At 46.2% G+C, this 21,526-nt stretch overlaps 1 protein-coding gene across 1 annotated transcript in view; it reads right to left on the bottom strand.

The window, feature by feature from the left end:
• Positions 1 to 10,980: 10,980 nt before the first annotated feature.
• itgb3 (integrin subunit beta 3) overlaps positions 10,981 to 21,526 on the bottom strand; it is a 59,956-nt gene continuing 49,410 nt past the window's right edge. Inside the window, exons 11-15 of the mRNA XM_033035108.1 lie at positions 20,059 to 20,278; positions 19,400 to 19,500; positions 17,237 to 17,356; positions 13,942 to 14,108; positions 10,981 to 12,811 (exon numbers count right to left, since the gene is read on the bottom strand). Coding sequence (XP_032890999.1) covers positions 12,740 to 12,811; positions 13,942 to 14,108; positions 17,237 to 17,356; positions 19,400 to 19,500; positions 20,059 to 20,278 — 680 coding nt within the window. The 3' untranslated portion in view covers positions 10,981 to 12,739. The remainder of the gene's footprint in view (positions 12,812 to 13,941; positions 14,109 to 17,236; positions 17,357 to 19,399; positions 19,501 to 20,058; positions 20,279 to 21,526) is intronic.

Below are 21,526 nucleotides of genomic sequence, written 5' to 3'. Positions count from 1 at the left end.
TGTCGGTAATGTGGAGGACTGAGTGGTCCTCCGAGCTGGGCCGTGACGAGGCGGCGGAGGAAGCGCAGGTCCGCTCGGGCCAGCGGGCGCAAGGGGGCGCTGCAGGCCCCATGAGCTCCGATTAACCATTTCACCGCTGGAGGCAAATTAGAAGCTGCAGCTGTCAGTGTATCTCCAGAACAAAACGTCATTATTAACTAAACAAGTGCAGCTAAAAATAAAAAAAATGTTTTAAAGACGGAAATCTGAAATATAAAGAGAAAATGTCGGAAACACTAAGCAATGCAGTCAACAACAGTCAAGGCTCCGTACTCGGCCCCCTCCTCTTCATCATCTACATCCTCCCCCTTGGTCAGATACTCCGCCACTTCAATCTGGACTTCCACTGTTATGCTGATGACACCCAGATTTACCTTGGCACCAAATCCCCCCACAACCCCCCCCTCTCCCATATCAACTCCTGTTTGTCAGCTATAAAAACCTGGATGCAACATAATTTCCTCAAACTCAACAGCGATAAGACAGAATTCCTCCTCATAGGCTCCAAAGCCACACTCAGCAAAATCAATAACCCCACTCTCACCATCGACGGCACCACTGTCTCCCCATCTCCCCAGGCCCGCAACCTTGGCGTGATCTTTGATTCCACCCTCTCCCTTGAGCCTCACATCCGCCATGTCATTAAAACCTCCTTCTTTCATCTCCGCAACATCGCCAAACTCAGACCCTCTCTCACACCGCCTGCTGCTGAAAGACTCATCCATGCCTTCATCTCCTCCCGACTGGACTATTGCAACTCACTTCTCCTTGGCATCAGCTCCACCTACATCAACCGACTCCAACTGGTCCAGAACGCAGCCGCCCGACTCATCACCCACACCAAATCCTGGCATCACATCGCTCCAGTCCTCAAAAAACTTCACTGGCTTCCCATCTCCCACCGGATCACCTACAAAATCCTGGTCCTCACCTACAAAGCCCTCCACCATCTGGCCCCCACATATCTCATTGACCTCCTCTCCCCCTACCAACCCTCACGGTCCCTCAGATCCACATCAGCCGGTCTCCTCTCCATCCACAAGTCCAACCTCCGCAGTTTTGGGGACAGAGCCTTCTCCAGGGCAGCTCCCAGGCTCTGGAACTCCCTCCCCCAACTGATCCGCAATTCCGTGTCCCTCCCCATCTTCCAGTCCCGCCTCAAGACCCATCTCTTCACCTCTGCCTATCCTTAGCCCCACGTCCCCGTCCCTTTTCATCTGTGCATTAATTGCCTCATGCTGTGTTTTGTATTGAATTCTGTCTTTACTTTGTGTACTAGTCATGTCTCTACTATTTATTTCATTCCCCTTACATGTTTTTCCTATACATGCTCAATTTTTGTAAGGTGTCCTTGAGACTCTTGAAAGGCGCCCATAAATAAAAATAAAAAAATAAATAAATGTATTATTATTATTAACAACGTTCTCCAGAGATGCTGCCTGTCAATGCTGTCCTGTTGTGTTACTCCAGCTTTTTCTGTCTATCTTCGGTTTAAACCAGCATCTGCAGTTCCTTCCTACACATTTCGTCTGTTCCACTGCCGAATCTCCTCAAGGCATGTCTACTCTGAAAAAGGTTCTCTCTCCGATGAGAATTCTGCAACATCCTCCCTCCCTGCTCTACCTCTGCGATTCGTCCTGCTCTTCTTCTTTGCAGTCACGATCAAAGATCATAAAGCAGAGCTTTATGATGTTTGGTCACGGTGGCGCAACAGTAGAGTTGCTGCCTTACAGTCCCGGGTTCGATTCCGACTATGGGCGCTGTCTGTACGGAGTTTGTACGTTCTCCCCGAGACCTGCGTTTCTCCGAGATCTTCGGTTAATTTGACAGGCAGCATCTCTGGAGAACGTTGTTGACTGCATTGTAGGTTAATTGGCTTGATAAATGTAAACATTGTCCAGTATATTTAAAAAAAAATCCAACTTCCAGTACAGTCCCTGGTGGATTCTTCGGAACCCTGGTGGATTCTTCGGAAGGTACAAGGTATCTTTCATTTATTTGTACTACATCTCTCTACATCACCATCTATATCTCTCGTTTCCCTTTTCCCTGACTCTCAGTCTGAAGAAGGGTCTCGACCCGAATCGTCACCTATTCATTTTCTCCAGAGATGCTGCCAGACCCACTGAGTTACTCGTTTTTTGTGTCTAATGTGTGTATATTATATATGTGTGTATATATATTGTCCTGGTATATATAATAACCCTGGTTATTCTCACTCTACACAAACCAATTCACATCCCAGCATAGTTCAGTTAAAATTTATAAATACGCAGATGACACAACCATCATAGGTCTCATCTCGAACAATAATGAAACAGAATACCGCACTCAAACACACAAAGCAGTCACTTGGTGCACAGATAATAACCTCTTACTCAACACATCAAAAACACACGAACTCATCATTGATCTCAGACGTAAGGCACAACCCAAGACCCCCCTACTCATCTCAGGCGAACCCATATCCATCACTGACTCATTCAAATTTCTTGGCACTCACATAAGCAATAACCTCAAATGGAAAATCAATTCAAATCACATCTACAAAAAAGCCAACCAAAGACTCTTCTTCCTCCGCCAGCTCAAGAAGTTTAGAGTAAGGAAACACCTCCTAATCAAATTCTACACAGCCATCATCCAAAGCATGCTCACTTCATCAATTACAGTCTGGTTCAGCAGTTTAGACACTCACTCCCGTAATAAATTACAACGCATAGTTAACAAAGCATCCAAAATCATCAGCACTCCCCTTCCATCAATAGAATCACTCCATCACAAACGGTCTGTGTCAAGGGTGAAGAAAATCATCTCTGATCCCTCCCACCCAGCTCACCACATCTTCCACCTGCTGCCATCAGGAAGGCGCTACAGCTCACTGCCCGCCAAGACATCTCGATTTAAAAACAGTTTTTACCCACACGCAATCCGAATTCTGAACACACTATGATAACAGCACATCATATCCTCCCCATGCATGTACAGTATATTGTATGATGTTGTGTTTTATGTTATGTTTGACGGGAATCAGCCTACCTTGTAACATCCTGTACTGAACCTGAATTCCACCAGCTTGACTGTGTGGTCATTAAATAATCTAATCTAATCTAATAGAACAATGAAATTCTTAATTGAATCAGCACAACAAAACATGTAAACATAGTACTGTAAACAATATAATAAACAAAAAAAGTTGTGTGTTTATTTTATATATTTAATGTGACAATAAAACTCTCATTTTTGGAGAGATAAACAGAATTAATGTTTCAGGTTAAAGACAGCACTGTGCAAGGTTTGGAGACGAGTGTGTAAAGTCTCTGTAGAGCATGCACTGGCTGGACTGCATAAAGGGCAGTGTTTTTTTGGAAGGAATACATGTTGAAAATGGCCAGTACATATTTATTGGAGTGAGTAAGGTGTATAGAGGGTACACAAAATTGCTGGGGAAACTCAGCGGGTGCAGCAGCATCTATGGAGCGAAGGAAATAGGCGACGTTTCGGGCCAAAACCCTTCTTCAGACCATCCGCAGGTGTATAGAGTGTGTGTTCAGCAGGGTTAACAGAGTATGCACGTAATTATCATGTGCCTCTTACCAGCAACTAGTAAACCCAGCACATACAAGGAACTGCAGATGTTTGTTTACAGTAAAAAAAAAGACAAAGTGCTGGAATAACTTAGCGGGTCAGGCAGCATCCTTGGAGAACATAGATAGGTGTTGTTTTGATAGGTGACCTGCTTGAGTGCGAAAAAAGGGTCCTGACCCGAAACATCACCTATCCATGTTTTCCAGAGAAGCTGCCTGAGTTACTCCAGCACCTTGTGTCTTTATTAGTTAACCAGTGCTTCGTTTGGACTTCATGATGATCACTCTGCTTCTGAAAAGCAGCTATGGTCCAAACATGGAGACAAGTGCTGAATTCCAAAGGTGTGGTGTGAGTGAATCCCTACAACTCAGCACCTAATTGAGTGCCGCACCAGGGGGTTCCAGTAAAGCTGAAGCAATGGAACTCAGGGAGCAGTCACTGGCTAGAGAGAAGAAAGTTGTTGGAGGCTAAATATCAGAGCAGCAATTCTTCACAGCAGAGTCCCAAACTTAACCAGCGTCACCTGTTTCCCTTCATCATGAGTTCAGAAGTTGGATGTTCTCTTGTGAATTCACATCCATTTGCATTTCTTTCCTTTGTGTCTTTTGTTTTGTAAACCAGCACCTGTGGTTCCTTGCGTCTACTCTGTCCTTATTTCTTCAACATGGATCAAAACATTTTAAGACATGACCATCCGCAGTACCCAGTTCGGACCAGGTGGAGGCAGGATCTACTAACTTTACAGGTTGAATGATTGTAATGGCAGGAAATTCTGATCGGGGAATGGGTGATTTCCTCACAAAATAAGTTGCTCCCTCTTCCTTCTTCCAAGACATTAGATGAAGGGTTAGCCAGGAGTATATAAAAGATCGTGCTGTGTCACTTCAAGAGGAGAGAAGTCCTCTCTGGTGGCACCGTGATGTAAATGGTGGGAGCCGCTGCCTCACAGCTCCAGAGACGCGGGTTCAATCCTGACCTCAGGTGTTATCTGGATGGTCTACCTGTCCCCACGTGTGTTTCCTTCCTGGTGGGTGGGTGGGTTGTTAGGTTAATTGGCCCAACACTTGTAGGTAATTAGGGGGGAGTCCTTTCAATGAAGACTCCATTAGTATTTAACACAAAGTGCTGGAGTAACTCAGCGGGTGCAGCAGCAGCATCTATGGAGCGAAGGAAATAGGCAACGTTTCGGGTCGAAACCCTTCTTCAGACTGATTAACTCAGCGGCTCAGGCAGCATCTCTGGAGAACATGGATAGGTGATATTTTGGGTCAGAACGATCCTTCAGACTAATTATGGCAGGGAGGGGAAGAAAACTGCTAGGGACGAGGGGCAGGACAAATCCTGGCCTGTTAAGCTTTATCCCGGCCCTCCCATCCTCCTATCCAGCTCTCTCCCTCCCCCTACCACATTCAATCTGAAGAAAGGTCCCGAGCTGAAGGTCCTGAGGTCATGTTCTCCTCCAGACCTGCTGAGTTACTCCATTACTCCAGCACTTTGTGACTTTTTTTTCAAACCAGCATCTGCAGTTCTTTGTTTCTCCGGGAGGAGAGGCCGGCAACAATGACGACGGATGAAGAGCAAAGGCGGTAGGAGACGGAGCCGGGGTCTGGCCCACTGCGCCCTCATGGTTGGCTGCAGGAGGAGCCTCCAGGTCACAAAGGTGGACGGGTGAAGAGAGGGATAATGATTTGTTGGTCCATCCAGACGTCCCACGAGGGCGATGACTGGAGGCCTGCAGCAACCTGGGGCTCGCCTGGATCAGACACTGCTCATAAGACCTGGAATATGGTCTTTACTTTAAAAATTGCTCCAAAACCTGGCACCTCCTGCATGCTGTTTCAGTGGACTATTTCTATGCACTTTTCTAATTGGGGATTGTGCTTAAGTATGGCAATACTCTGCTGGACTGTATGTCAGAAAATAATTTCACTGTGCATTTGCACACGTGACAATAAAAACCCATTAATAGACACAAAATGCTGGAGTAACTCAGCGGGACAGGTAGCATCTCTGGAGAGAAGGAATGGCTGACATTCTGGGTCGAGCCCTTCTTCAGTTTGGAAAGGTCACGTTTAAACTGACAGGGTAAGGGGATAGGACACAATGCAAGGAGACAGGGGGCCATAAAATGAGGGCAGAAGCAAACGGTAGAAGGGAGATAAGAAAAACTAACCTGTAAGCTTTGTGCCTTAATGCTATGAGCATTCAAAATAAGGTGGATGAATTGAATGCGCAGTTAGTAGTTAAGGGATATTATATAGTTGGAATCACAGAGACATGGCTCCAGGGTGACCAAGGCTGGGAGCTAAACATGCAGGGGTATTCGATAATCAGGAAGGGTAGACAGAAAGGAAGAGGAGGTGGGATGCAATTGCCGGTTAGAGAGATTAATGCAATAGCAAGGAGAGACATTAGCTTGGATGCTGTGGAATCGGTATGGGTAGAACTGCGAAATAGCCAAGGGCAGAAAACCCATGTTGGAGTTGTGTTGAGACCACCAAACAGCAGTAGGGAGGTTGGGGATAGTATCAAGCAGGAAATTAGGGATGCATGTAGCAATGGTACAGCAGTTATCATGGGTGGTAATCTACATATAGATTGGGCCAACCAAATTGGTAACCATGCTGAGGAGGAGGATTTCCTGGAATGATAAAGGGATGGGTTTTTAAACCAATTTGTAGAGGAACTGACTGGAGGGCAGGCCATCATAGACTGGGTATTGTGTAAAGAGGAAGGATTAGTTAGCGATCTTGTTGTGCAATGGCCCTTGGGCAACAGTGACCATAATATGGTGGTATTCTGCATTAGGATGGAGAGTGACACGGTTAATTCAGAGACTAGGTTCCTGAACCTTGAACAAAGGAGACTTTGAAGGTATGAGATGGGAATTGGCTAGGATAGATTGGCAAATTATACTTAAATGGTTGACAGTGGAGATGCAATGGCAGATTTAAAGACCGCATGGATAAACTCCAGAAATTGTTCATCCCTGTCTTGCGAAAATATAAAACTGGGAAGGCGGCTTAACCGTGACTGATGAAAGAAGTCAAGGATAGTGTTAAATCCAAGGAAGAGGCATGTAAATTGGCCGGAAGAATCGGCAAACCAGAGGACTGGGAGAAATTCAGAACTCTACAGAGGAAGATAAATGGGTTAATTAAGAGGGGGGGGGGAAAAAGAGCAAGAGAAAAAGAAAGCTTGTTGGAAATATAAAAACTGACTGTAAAGGTTTATTTAGGTATGTAAAAAGGAAAAGATTAGTGAAGACAAATGTAGGTCCCTTACAATCAGCTTCTGTAAATTTATAATGGGAACCAAGGAAATGGCAGAACAGTTAAACGAGTACTTTGGTTCTGTCTTCACTAAGGAAGACACAAACAATCTTCCGGAAATACTAAGGGACCGAGGATCTAGTGAGAGGGAGGAACTGAAGGGAATCCACATTAGTCGGAAAATGGTGTGAGGTAAACTGTTGGGACTGAAGGCAGATAAATCCCCAGGGCCTGATGGTCTGCATCCCAGAGTACTCAAGGAGGTGGCCCTAGAAATCATGGGTGCATTGGTGATCATTTTCAAATGTTCTCTCGACTCTGGATCAGTTCCCGTGGACTGGAGGGTAGCCAATGTAACTCCACTTTTTAAGAAAGGAGGGAGAGAGAAAATGGGGAATTACAGACCAGTTCGCCTTACATCGGTGGTGGGGAAGATGGTTGAGTCAATTATTAAAGATGTTATAACAGCACATTTGGAAAGCAGTGACAGTCAAAGTCAGCATGGATTTATGAAGGGGAAATCATGCTCGACTAATCTTCTGGAATTTTTTGAGGATGTAACAAGTAGAATGGATAAGGGAGAACCAGTGGATGTGGTGTATCTGGACTTTCAAAAAGCCTTTGACAAAGTCCCGTAAAAAGAGATTAGTGTGCAAAATTAGAGCACATGGTATTGGGGGTAGGGTATTGACATGGATAGAGAACTGGTAGGCAGACAGGAAGCAAAGAGTAAGAATTAATGGGTCCTTTTTAGAATGGCAGGCAGTGACTAGTGGGGTGCCGCAAGGCTCTGTGCTGGGACCCCAGTTGTTTACAATATATATTAACGATTTAGACAACGTAATTAAATGTAACATCTCTAAGTTTACGAATGACACAAAGCTGGGTGGCAGTGTGAGCTGCAAGGAGGATGCTATGAGGCTGCAGGGCGATTTGGATAGGTTGGGTGAGTGGGCAGAAGCATAGCAGATGCAGTATAATGTGGATATATGTGTGGATATCCAATTTGGTGGCAAGAACAAGACGGCAGATTTTTACCTGAATGGTGTCAGATTAGGAGAACGGGAGGTGCAACGAGACCTGGGTGTGCTTTTACATCAGTTATTGAAAGTAAGCATGCAGTGGAGAAAGCTAATGGCGTGTTGGCCTTCATTGTGAGAGGAGTTGATTTTGGGAGTAAGGAGATCCTACTGCAGTTGTACAGGGCCCTGGTGAGACCGCTGGAGTATTGTGTGCAATTTTGGTCTCCAAATTTGAGGAAGAACATTATTGCTATTTAGGGAGTGCAGCGTAGGTTCATCAGGTTAATTCCCAGGATGGACGGACTGACATATGATGAAAGAATGGGTCAACTGGGCTTGTGTTCACTGGAGTTCAGAAGGATGAGAGTGGATCTTATAGAAACATATAAAATTCTTAGAGGATTGGACAGGTTAAATGCAGGAAAAATGTTCCCAATGTTGGGGGAGTCTAGAACTAGGGGTCACAGTTTAAGAATAAGGGGTAGGCCATTTAGGACTGAGATGAGGAAAACCTTTTTCACCTAGAGTGTTGTGAATCTGTGGAATTCTCTGCCACAGAAGGCAGTGGAGGCCAATTCACTGGATGTTTTCAAGAGAGTTCAATTTAGCTCTTAGAGCTAAGGGAATCAAGGGGTATGGGGAGAAGGCAGGAACGGGGTACTGATTTTGGATGATTAGCCATGATCGTATTGAATGGCGGTGCAGGCTCGAAGGACTGAATAGCCTACTCCTGCACCTATTTTCTATGTTTCTAAGAAGGGTCTTGACCCGAAACATCACCCATTCTTTCTCTCCAGAGATGTTGCCTGCCCTGCTGAGTTACTCCAGCATTTTGTTTATCTTCGATTTAAACGAGCATCTGCAGTTCTTTCCAACACCATTGAACCATTAGTGGGGTGGGAGATTGCAACTTTCATGTGGTCCACCCTGTTGCGACAAATGCAATCAACCTGGCGTGCACAAACAGAAGATCAAACAGAGCAAGTTGTCTTACAACTTTAGGCTGTGCGTGCCCTACGCAAGAAGAAGAAACATTAGCATTTGGACTCTTTAGAATATCCTTCCACCAATGATCACACCTTGATAATATTGGGCTAAATATGCTACTTTACATACTTCAAGTGTGAATCACTTACTGCAGAGACACCAAGGTAAACAGTCAAGGGCCCACACATCTGATAACTTTTGGATTCTGATTCAGCAGTTCCTAGCCCCGGTATTAATCCACATCCTGTTGTGGTGTGAGGTTTGATCTGCGTCAGTGCCGCATAGCTGGGGTGTCAAATTTCCTTCGGGTATGCAGTCAGTGTCTGTTCCTGATAACAATCAAGACCCTGAAACCACACCTACAGTACACGGCAGCTGTGTACCACGATGCTTAATATGCTGCTTTCTGCATCCCAGCCGATGTACTTGATAAACTGTTTACCCATAGAAAAGCCTCTGTCTGATTCTAATCTCAAATAAATCTTTGCATACATTTATGGAGTATTTGTACAAAGTCATTTCTGCAAGACACAGAAAATAAACACACACCTGTTTGATCCTTTTTATCTTGGATGTCTTACACTTCCTGGGCTGTACTTGGTAAGTGGCAGGAGATAGGAATTGGTGGATGATATTAAATTAAGCCCTGTGGCTACTAACCTGGCTATTCTTTGACACTTTGAGATAGGAATCAATCATTCTCTATCTTAGAACATAGAATAGATCAGTACAGGAGCAATCCGTTCAGTTCACAATGTCCGTGCCGAACATAATGCCTTGTAGAACTAATCTCCTCTGCCTGCATGTGAACCATATCCCTCCAATTCCATACGTTCATCTAAAGGTCCCTTAAACGCCACTATCATATATCACCACTCCAACACCATCTCTGAGATCGCACGTTCCTGGCACCCATTACTCTCGGTGTAAAAATAGCTTTCCCTGTACATCTCCTTTCAATCTTGACACTCTCAGCTTAAAGCTATGGAAAAGCAAAAACTGAATTGTAGGTGCCGGAAATGCTGGAAATACCCACCAGCGATGGGTGAAGAGATTGGGAAGGAATGTCTGTGGTAGGGTGAAGGAGGAGAGAGGCTGTGATGCGCAGTGTGGCTGGGTCGGCTGAGAGAGGGTGGAAAAGGATTGCTAATTGCAACTGATACGACTGAGGAGGTGTAAATCGCGGGGAAGAATGAGGACTGAGGAGAGGCAGGGGAAGCAACGTGCGTGAACCGTGAGAACCAAACTGCAGCTGCAGAAGATCTGAAATAAAGGAGAATGCTTGCAACACTCACCAGCTCAGGCAGCATCTGTAGAGAGAGAGAAAAAACTAAACTGATGACCTTTCAATAGAACTTGCTGGTTCAAGCAGAAACTGGATACATAAGACCTGTGGCTTGGGAGCTTTGAGAACCACTGAGGGGGGTAGATTTAATCGGAATCCGAGGGGTAACTTTTTCGCACAAAGGTTGATGGGTGCATGTGTTTAGATGGATATGGACCAAATGCAGGCAGGTGGGACTAGTGGAGATGGGACATGTTGGCCGGCGTGGGCAAGTTGGGCCAAAGGGCCTGTTTCTAAGCATCACTCAAACCTGCTGCATGTCCCTGTACTGCAAGTTGTGATTTACTTGGCTATCCAAATAACATTTCTGCTGATTAGTTTTGAATGCACCCCAGTACGAGTAGAGGCCTAACAAATCTCTTAAACACCGGTGATAAATGACGCATTTTAACAGAGGTGCTCACGTTACATCCATCATCCATGTTCTCCAGAGACGCTGTCTGACCCGCTGGGTTACTCCAGCACTTTGTGTCTTTTGTTTAGGGCAAACCAGCACCTGCAGTTCCTTGTGTTTTCAATTTTATCCATGTCTAAGATGCCAAGTAAATGCTGCTCAATGTTGCAGTCTTGCGTTGACAGTGTTCTTCCCGCAGACAATTGTTAAACTCAGGAACTAGCGGCAGACCGTGACTGCTGATTGCCACGGTGGCCTTCAGAACCAAACCAGTGTGAACATTGGCAAGTGAAGCAGCTGCACTCCTTCCACACTCCCAACTGATTAAGAGGCTGATTACATAGACAAACATTTTAATGGCATTTTACATAGCAATCAATAATCAAGAATGGAAGTAACTGATAATATTCCAGAACCTGCTCATATTTGTTTCCGGTTTTAACTCTCATTGTTTCTACACCAACACGTCTGAATTTAGCAAGAAATGTTGGGATGTCACCAGAACTTGCAATTCTCTGCTCCCTCCCTCCCTTCAACCCGGTTAGACAAGGATGTGACAAAGGGACTATGTTTGATCGGACTTTACCTTTCCTAAATGTTATCCCCGTATCATGTATCTGTACACTGAACGGCTCGATTATAATCGTGTATTGTCTTTCTGCTGTATGGTGAGCACGCAACAATGGCTTTTCACTGTACCTCGGAACATGTGACAATAAACTAAACTATAGGGGGGGTGGGGGGTGGGGATACCAACATCACCAGCCTGACCGCCTTAACCCAGCACAGCTCACCCCACCCAGGGGCAGTGTCTTCTGCCTTTCAGCCACCATCAGGAGGAATGTGAATGGGGCAGCATTCAGCGGTCACTGCTGCATTGAGCAATATTCCTGAGTGCAGCCCAACGCTCTCCGGTGTTTGGGAAGGGACTTGATCTAATGGGAGTGAAGGTCCAGCAACTGAAATAGTCAAATGTGCAGTTCCCACCACGTCTGCACTGTTACTCAGCGATGAATTTTGGGAAAATATCAATTTCAGCTTCCAGACCCTGATAGATCCATTCACTTTTTCCTTTCTGTCACTAAAATTGGCAACGTCTTGAGGATATCAGGCTCCAAAGACAAAAGATCCTCCTTGTCCTCTGTCAGATGATCAGACATAGTGAACCAACACCCCCCCCCCCCCCCCCCCCACCCCCCTCCAACATGTTGGAGTTCCATGCTGTCATTACACACACAATGCCCATGGTGGCCGGCAGTCTTGTTCCCCCTCCTCCCTAAACCCCACCGCTCTGAAGGAGCAGCCTGAAGAAGGGTCCTGACCAGAAACATCACCTATTCCTTCTCCTCAGAGATGCTGCCCAACCAGCTGAGTTACTCCAGCATTTTGTGTCTATCCCCACCCCTCTGAAGCCCAATTGGGAAATCCAAATAAGTATCAAACTCAACACTCATTAGCAAGCAGTCAGAAGACCTTCTGGTTTGTATGCAGAATTAAGGGACTTCACTGTAACACACAGGCCATTCAACCCATTAAATCTGTGCTGTTCCCTTTGAAACTCGTAACACTGCTCTTTTTCTTACAACCCTGCGGAAGTTCCTTCATCAAAAAAATATATACATTCAATGATCTACTGAAAATGACTATTAAATCTGCCTCCACCATACTGCTGCTAAAACTAATTCTTAATCGGATACATTTAGCAATAATCTTAAAAATGTGCCAATAGTTGCCACCCTCCCGCCTGTGGAATATGCTTTTCCAGCCCAATTGTCCATTTGTCCAGCCAACCTTCAGGAACATGAAGCAAAGTGCATGTATCCCCTGTGGTTAACAGAAGCAATGATTAGTAACCACCAAACCCGAGTTAAGTGCTTAAGGCACTGGTTAGAAAGTGTCCCAGACCTCCTGGCACAGGAGACCAGGTGCAGGGTGGTCTTGAAGTCCAGTGCAGCTAAAGGTGGGTTTTATAGGTGCAATTGTTGCTGTGTGTCAGGCCAGTGAAGAAATGCCATCATATTGAAAAATAAATTCCCAAGCCCCATGGTTTATGTGCTCAGCCTAAGCCATTGGAAGCTCCCTCGCCGACGCTCCTTCAGTCCGCCTTGCCGCTGTACGTGAGGTTGGTGAAGGTTGATATTGGCCCTTGGTACAGTGGGTTGTTCACCTGAAATGAGACAAGTTCGAGAACATGGTGAGCTTGTACCTCCTGCCTCACCTACCGAGGTATGTCCCCTGTCACTCCCCACACTAGGCACCAGCCTGATGGAACAACTGTGCCTACTTGGTGCAGGAACTGCACTACTGCCAGTGTGCAGGCTGACTGATTGCAGCCGCAGGTCACCCCAGCTGCCACTGAAAATAAAGCACCGCAGATCCTGAAAGGCTGAGATAAAAATAGACCTGAAACATTAACTCCGTTCCTCTTCCCCAGATGCTGCCTGACCTGCTGGGTGTTACTACAATGTTTCTATTTCAGCTGCTAGTGGAATACCTAAAAAAGACACAAAGTGCCGGAGTAACTTAGGCAGCATCTCTGCAGAACATGGAGAGGTGACGTTTTAGGTCAGGACCCTTCTTCAGACTCATCCTATGTACCACGGAATTCCTGGTTGTGGCTTAACTGGAATCATAAGATAACTTTTATGAGGCTTCGAGATAGGCACATGGAAGTGCAAGGAATAAAGGGATCATGTATAGGCAGATGCAATCAGTTTATATTGGCATCAGGTTCAGCACAAACATCACGTGCCAAAGGGCCTATACTGTCCTGTACTGTTCTATGGTCTATGCTTTACATTCTTCGAGCTGAGCTGGATGATAGGGTAGGGTGATAGTTTTGTGGTCATCTTGACTCAGCCTTACAGCAAGGTTGTGAAAGGACTGCTTCCGTTTAGGATTGTTATCAGGGGGAAGGCTGGAGTATGTAGATAGAAACCGGAGTTTGAGCACAAATGCTGCAAGTTTATCTTCAAATTATTTATTTGGAGGAACGCTTTACTCATCTGGCATCAGAAGTTGAACCACTCGTCTGACAGTTCAGTGGCAGTGCAGGGATCGAGCAACCCCTCACAACCAGTGAAAACTGCACACTTACTACTGAGCTGCAACCACATGCAGGAAAGGTGGCAGCTGACAGAACCCGTGGGCTCCGTTGTGCTGCGGGCTGATGCCTGGAGAGGCTCGCCGGCCGATTTTCTGCTGCAGCAGCACTGCAGTTCCTGCACCAGTGCACTCCAGTGTCGAGCGTCACATTGCCCACGTGACCAAAGTTAATGGGTCTGAACCCGTCCTTACATTGACAGATTTCGCCTTGGCTCGTTCTGCCTCAAACTTTGCAAACTCCTTCCGGTCATGGACGGTGATCAGCAGCTTCCAAATCAGCAAGGCCACCAGGCCCAGCAAGAGGATGACGCCCATCAGAGGCAGGACAATGATCAGCGGGTTCAGTCCGGGCTGGCACTCTAGTCAGAAAATGAAACCACCTGTATTAATACATTATCCTCTACAACCACTGGATACCAACATCTCTTTCAAGCTCGGCAAAAGCTATAGAAGCTGGAGGCTTCAGCAAGACCAAAAAAACATTAACTGCAGTAAAATCAAATGTAATTCATTACATTGCAGACGCCAGTGTGAAGTAACAAAGGATCCATGGACCTACAGTACGTCTACAGTAGTCCCTACTGCGTAAATACTCAGCTTAATGAACTCAGGCAAATGCTGCCATAAAGGATCACTGCATGGTTGTAAAGACAAGGTTCACAAAAAGCCAAAGATCATGTCTTAATATTTAGTGACACAAGGAACTGCGGATGCTGGAACCTTGAGCAGTGTTGGAGCAACTCAGTGGGTCTGGCAGCAACTATGGAGGGAATGGATAGGGGTGTTTCAGACTGAAGGGTCCCAACTCGAACCATCACCTATCCAGTCCCTCTACAGATAGCGCCTGACCCACTGTGATCCTCCAGCACTTTGTGGTTTTATCTCTGAATATTTTGTGTTGCTGCTTGCAGGTAGAAACTGTAGTCAGGCATTCTATGCTCTGCCAACTCAAGTGGTTTTGAATCTGTAGTACAGGTCTGTACAAATTACCTAATTCTAACTAAGATCTTACTGAGATCTACTTTTAACTAAGGTCCATGTTAATCAGCAGCTAATTAACCTACTTTTGCAAATTTAGCAGACAAATTTTCCAACTAAAAGAAACTTTATGCCATGGACAGTTCACGCAACCACTGTGTAACTCGGAGACCAAATGAACAGTGTTAAAGAAGACCAGCTCGGGGAAGAGGATAGGGGACGATTTCTGTGATCTGCTCAGATCTTTAGGGTGCAGGACTAGAGAGTTTCAAACTGTATTCTAAATAGAAAGAATAAACCACAGAGCACTGGGCTAAATAGTTTGGCAGTTGAAACATTGTTGAATGGTTATTGTAGAAGTTGGATTACTTTCTCCGGAACACCGGACGGAGGCTGAGGGGAGACCTACTTACTGTAAGTATATCCAATTATGACAGCTTAGATAGGGTAGACAGTCAGAACCTTTCCCCCAAGCTGGAAATGTCAAATACTAAAGGGCATAGCTGTAAGGTGAGAGGGATAAAGTTTAAAGGAGATGTGCGGGGCAAGTTTTTAAACACAGAGGGTGGGTGAGTGCATGGAATGTACTGCAGGGGCTGGTGGATGAAGCAGATACGATAGTGGCATTTAAGAGACTTTTGGATAGGCGTATGGATATGTAGTAAATGGCAGGATATGGATTATGTGCAGGCAGATAAGAGATGGTCTTGGCACTGTGTTTGGCACAGACATTGTGGGCAGTTCCTGTGCTATGTTCCAAGTAGAAAATGTGCAACAGAAACAAGCGAGAAGGTGTGAAAGAAGAGACCTTTATTTTTTCCACATTGGGCTGAGACAAACATAATGCTCAGGTAGATGACTGAGGGACTTTGATATGTGTGCAGCAAATCTTTCTCAAGCGTAAATATCTTTGGAACAACCAGGAGGGAAAGAGTTCTGGAAGTATGATAATTGCAGGGTGTTACAGGAACCAAGGCTGACTGCAACACACTTTGGTTTAGAGTAATTACATGATGAGATCAGAAAACATCCAAGGTATTGACATGAAGAGATACAGTGGATGATTAAAGACACACAGAAGGAGCAAACTGAAGTAGTAATGAAAAGACAATGCAGCAACAGAGCAGTGGAAGAATTGGAGGAGGTGGTGTCGGAAGGAACAGCAAATGCTGGTTTAAACCAAAGATAGACACAAAATGCTGGAGTAACCCAGCAGGACAAGCAGCTTCTCTGGATCGAAGGAATGGGTGACGTTTTGGGTCGAGACTGCCGGAAGGGTCTCGACCCCAAACGTCAGTCTGAAGAAGGGTCTCGATCCGAAACATCACCCATTCCTTCTATCCAGAGATGCTGCCTGTCCCGCTGAGTTACTCCAGCATTTTGTGTCTATCTTCGAAGAAATTAAGGAAGTGGGAGTTTGGGGACAAGCTGAACTAATTCCTTTGCAGGAAGTAGGTGGTGGTTCCAAAGCCACTGACTGTGGAAATCACAGGAAGTATAAAACTGAAAAGAGGATTAATATGAGGAGCAAGATTCTGTTAACACCAGGAATAAATAAGGAAAGTACTTGTGTACTTATGAGAAACAAGCGGTAAATGTTATGGAAAAATAGCTGCTATTGGAAAAGACAAGCATGCTGTGGATCCCAAAACATTTATAAAGATGTGAAGTTGAACGGTTAAACCCCTGTCCCATGGTACGAGTTCATTCCAAGAGTTCTCCCGAGTTCGCCCTGATTCGAACTCGGAGATTTACTGTAATGGCCACTCGTCGGTACTCGGGGCTCTCGTGGACATTTTTCATCATGTTAAAAAATCTTCACGAGTCTTCCCGTGCTTACCTGCCGTTAGCGAGTCTTCCCGAGTACCTGCCGTTAGCGCCAAGAGACGTCCCCGAGCTCCGACGTACCCACTACGTTCATTCTCCCTGCTTACCACGAGTTTGATTTTTTTTAAACTCGGGAGTGCTCTTGGAATGAACTCGTACAGTGGGACAGGGCTTTTAGCTATCAGGAACCCAAGGAAGGTGGATACAGCTAAAGATAGGCAACATGTAGACACATAGGGGAAGGGTTTGAAGCCTTAATGAGAAAGCTAACTATGGACCTAAATCAAGGATTAGGTGCAATTGTGAATTACTCACTACCTACAGGGGCAGTAACTACAGGGTTACTAATGTTATACCGAAACAGCAGGGATTAGAGTATCACTTGCGGCTCCCGGTCCACAACACTCTCTCCTGCCTTCCCAACATGCAACCGTCAGGGAGATATGCTCACTTGTGCATATCTGGGTCGCAATAAGATGATTGTGGGCAACTTTGGGGGAAAAGTGCATGGGAGTGGCTCGAGCTATTTTCAACTGCAGATTCGCACCCTCCTGAAAACTATGATTCCAGGAATCTACGATTCACCCTGTGTGTATTCGTTACCAGCGAAACAGAGAAAATACAAGTAACTAGACAGTTAAAGCAGATCAATCCAACTCAAAGAATAATTGCTTTTTCAAACCTGGCTCTTTAATGACTGACAGAATGGATTTTCCATTTGGTTCTTCATGATAACCAAAGTGAACGATGCAGCCGTTCTGGTCTTTGTAGCTGCAGACGACACCATCCTTGGTTTTCATGTCTACCGAGTGATAAGCACAAACAAAAACAAAAAATCAGACAGTGCAACTCAGAGTGAAATGCTGAACAAACAAACTCAAGAACACAATTGTTCATTGAAGAGAGTGTTAGTGCTCCAGCGTTTGCTTCAGTCTCTACAATCCATCCTCACACTCTGAGCAAAAATAACCCTGAGCAGCTATATTGAATTTTAGAATTAGAGTCTGAAGAAGGGTTTCGGCCCGAAACGTCGCCTATTTCCTTCGCTCCATAGATGCTGCTGCACCCGCTGAGTTTCCCCAGCAATTTTGTGTACCTTGAATTTTAGACTATCGCCTTCTAGCACTACAGTGCAGAAACAGGCCCTTCGGCCTACCGAGTCCATGCCGACCAGTTCAGTTCAGTTTAGTTTATTGTTACGGGTACCGGGGTAGAGTGTAAAGCTCTTGTTTTGTGTGATTACCCCGTACACTGACACCATCCTGCACACATTTTATAATTTTTACCAAAGCCAATTAACCTTTGGAGTGTGGGAGGAAACCAAACCACCCGGAGAAAAGCCATACGGTCACAGGGAGAACGTACAAACTCCATGCAGACAGCACCGGTAGTCAGGATCGAACCTGAATCTCTGGCGCTGTAATGCAGCAACTCTCGCGCTGCATCACCGTGCCGCCCACAGTGTGTTGTCCCCAATCCTATCCATCTTCTCCCCCACCCTTGCTGCAACCCAAATACAGCCCCTTTCTTCTCTTCCCCAGGTCTGGTCTTTGACCTGAAATGTTAATTCTGCTTCTCTCTCCACAGATGCCGCCTGACCTGCTGAGTGTCTCCAGCATTTTCTGTTTTTACTTCAGATTTCGTAAATGAACGATTTTTTTGATTATTATTACCAAGGAAGAGCGAAGTGAGTAGGACTCTGGCTCGGGAGAGGAATCACCCTGGTACCATTCCATCCACGGGTGGCTCATGTAACTGAAGCCTCACAACTCTGGTAACCCAGGTTCAACCCTGGCTTTGGCTGCTGTCCGCGTGGAGTTTGCATGTTTTCCATAACCTAGTAGGCTTCCTCTCTGTTCTCTGGTTTCCACCCATGTCTCAAAAAAGTGCTGGTTGGCAGGTTCATTGACCACTGCTAATTGTCCCCAATGTGGAGGTGAGTGGTAGAATCTATGGGGCCAGAATGGAAACAGGGCGGCATAGTGGCAAAGCAGTCGAGTTGTTGCCAGAGACCCGGGTTTGATCCTGACTACGGGTGATGTCTGTACGGACTTTGTATGTTCTCTCCGTGACCGCGTGGGTTTTCTCCAGATGCTCCAGTTTCTTCCCACATTCCAAAGATGCGTGGGTTTGGCTTCTGTGAAATGTCTCTAGTGTGTAGGATAGAGCTCAAGTACTGCCGATTGCTAGTTGGCGTGGAGTCGGTGGGTCAAATGGCCTGTTTTCATGCTCTATCCCTAAACTAATCTAAATAAAAAGGAGACATAAAGAATTGCAGTTCCTGGAATCTTAAGAAAAACAAAATGCTGGAAGAACTCAAAAGGTCTGGCAGCATCTATGGAGGGAATGGAGAGACAATATTTTGGGATGGGAAATAAAATATTTTAGGGTAGGATTGGTGTAAAAATGTGTAGGAAGGAACTGTAGATGGTGTAACTCAGCGGGTCAGGCAACATCTCTGGAGAAAAGGAATAGATGATATTTCGGATCGGAATCCTTCTTCAGACAACATGGGTAAAAATGGGTAGTTGATGGTTGTTGTAGAGGTGGTGGGTTGAAAGTCTTACCTCCATGTTGTATCTCTGTGTGGTTATTACATATTTAGGTTATCAGAGTCCCTGCATTATTTACAGAGAAATACAAATCCATAACAGCTCAGGACTTGCTGTTCTAGGCTGAGCTTTCAGTATGTTTTCTGTTGGCTGGGTTGTGATTGATGAATTGGAGATGGATTGGACTGGGGCAGGCAGGGCCCGACACCAGGCGCTCACTGTTCCTCTCCCAAGCCTCAGGCACACGGCAGGGCTGGGGCAGGTCTAACAGCACTGCCAACCTACACACTTACCCACGGTCTCCACAATCCGGATCTCATCCCTGCACACCTTCTCACACTTGCCCTCGTCCTTCAGCTCGCCCGTGTCAAACACCTTGCACTCCACGCATTTTCTGTGAGGGGAGGGGGGGAGGAATGGGAAGCACACGATTTACACAGGCATGAAAAGAACAGACCAAGTGTTCTCTCGGACTCTTCCCCCTGGTCCTGGCTGTGACCAGGTGCCGAGGTGGGGGAGCGGCAGGTTAGGGGTGAGGGAGGGATGGAGTGAGGGGGAGGGGGGGAATGAGGTGAGGGGGAGATGGGGGGGGGGGGGGGGGGGGGATGGGGAGAGGGGGGGAGAGAGAGGGATGGGGAGAGAGTGAGGGATGGGGAGAGAGAGAGGGATGGGGAGAGAGAGAGGGATGGGGAGAGAGAGAGGGATGGGGAGAGAGAGAGGGATGGGGAGAGAGAGAGGGATGGGGAGAGAGAGAGGGATGGGGAGAGAGAGAGGGATGGGGAGAGAGAGAGGGATGGGGAGAGAGAGAGGGATGGGGAGAGAGGGATGGGGAGGGGGGGAGGGATGGGGAGAGAGAAAGGGATGGGGAGGGGACGGAGGGATGGGGGGGGGGATGGGGAGAGGGAGGCAGGCATGGTGGGGGGGGGGGGGTTGCAGGAATGGAGAAACTTACTTCTTGAAGGTGCAGGCATCGGGACAGGTGGGGCATTTCTCACACAGGTCACCGTACGCCCCTCCTTCACAAACGCACTTCCCGCACTGACAATTGCCCCGGCTGTGACACATAGACCCCACGGGGGGCCGACAGCTCCCGGTCTTCGTGCTACAGTTGCAGAAACTGTCCGTCCAGTCCGGCAGGCACCTGCACTCTCCACACTGACACTGGCCATTGCCTGCGGTGAGACACACAGTCCCGATCAGTGGTGCTCCCCTGAACAACACCCGCCTGTATACACAGCTCACCCCCACTCCACAATGCTTTTTTTTTTTACAACTTACCGCAGCCAACTAACCTACAAAACTGTACATCTTTGAGGAGTGGGAGGATACCGACGCAAAATAGTCACAGAAGTCTGAGCGTCAGGAGATGCCCCTGAGAGGAATAGACTGAGAAATAAACCATGATAAAGGGTGAAAGAAACAAAGTCACAGATAAGGTGGACACTCAGAACAATCCCCCCCAGGATGAAAATATCAAGAACTAGAGATCACAGCTTGAAGGTGAGAAAGGCAACGTTTAAAGGGGATGCGCTGAGCAAGTTTTTTTTTAAATAGATTATGGTGGAAGTTAGGAATGCGCTGCCAGGGGTGGGTGGTAGAGGCAGATACAGTAGTGACTTTTGAAATGATTTTAGACAGGGACAGTACATGTATATACAGGGAATGCGGGCAAAGGAGATTAGTTTAACTTGACATGGTGCTCGGTATAGACATTGCGGGCTGAAGGGCCTGTTCCTGTGCTGCACTGCTGTATGTTCGGAGAGGAAGGGGGAAGATTAGAGAAATGCAAACGAGCAGGGACAGAAGGAATAACAAAATAAGAAAAGGAATGTGACATGATCAAGGGAGTGTGAGAAAATGTACGAGAAAGAACACAGTGATGAGATGATGATGATGATGATGAAAGACCAGGGCATATTCCATTTGTCTTCTACCAAGCTAGCAGTTCCACAATACAATTAGAATGGTGGAACTGACTCATCAGGGTAATTAATCTCTGTTAATTAGTGACATTAGACCCAGACTTGACAACGATAGTGGAAGGCTTTGGGAAGGACAGATCCCAAGTCACTTGTTCCTCTGCAGCAAATTACAATTACGGCACAACACATTACTCATGTATTACGTGTACTCAAGATGTTATCTTTAAAGCTACAACTATCGTAAAAAAAGGGACAATAAAAGAGCATGAGGGTGAGGGCCCATCACTGCTGTAGCCTGAGGAAACAATTCATCTTTCCACACGCACATGGATAGCCTCCTGCGGCAGACTCTCCACCTCCTTTCATCCATGAGCTCAGGTGGCACTGAATAACCCTGGGGAAGTCCGTCACTTCCCAACCTGGGAATGTTATCTCGAAAATGGCGAGAAGCAGAAATGATGATTTCAATCATCAGGTAAACTAAGATCCCTGCCGCCA

Source organism: Amblyraja radiata, chromosome 16, assembly GCF_010909765.2.
Source record: "Amblyraja radiata isolate CabotCenter1 chromosome 16, sAmbRad1.1.pri, whole genome shotgun sequence".
NCBI classification, from domain to species: Eukaryota; Metazoa; Chordata; class Chondrichthyes; order Rajiformes; family Rajidae; genus Amblyraja; species Amblyraja radiata.
Note: the sequence above shows the minus strand (reverse complement) of the source record. Positions and strands in the feature narration are given on the sequence as shown.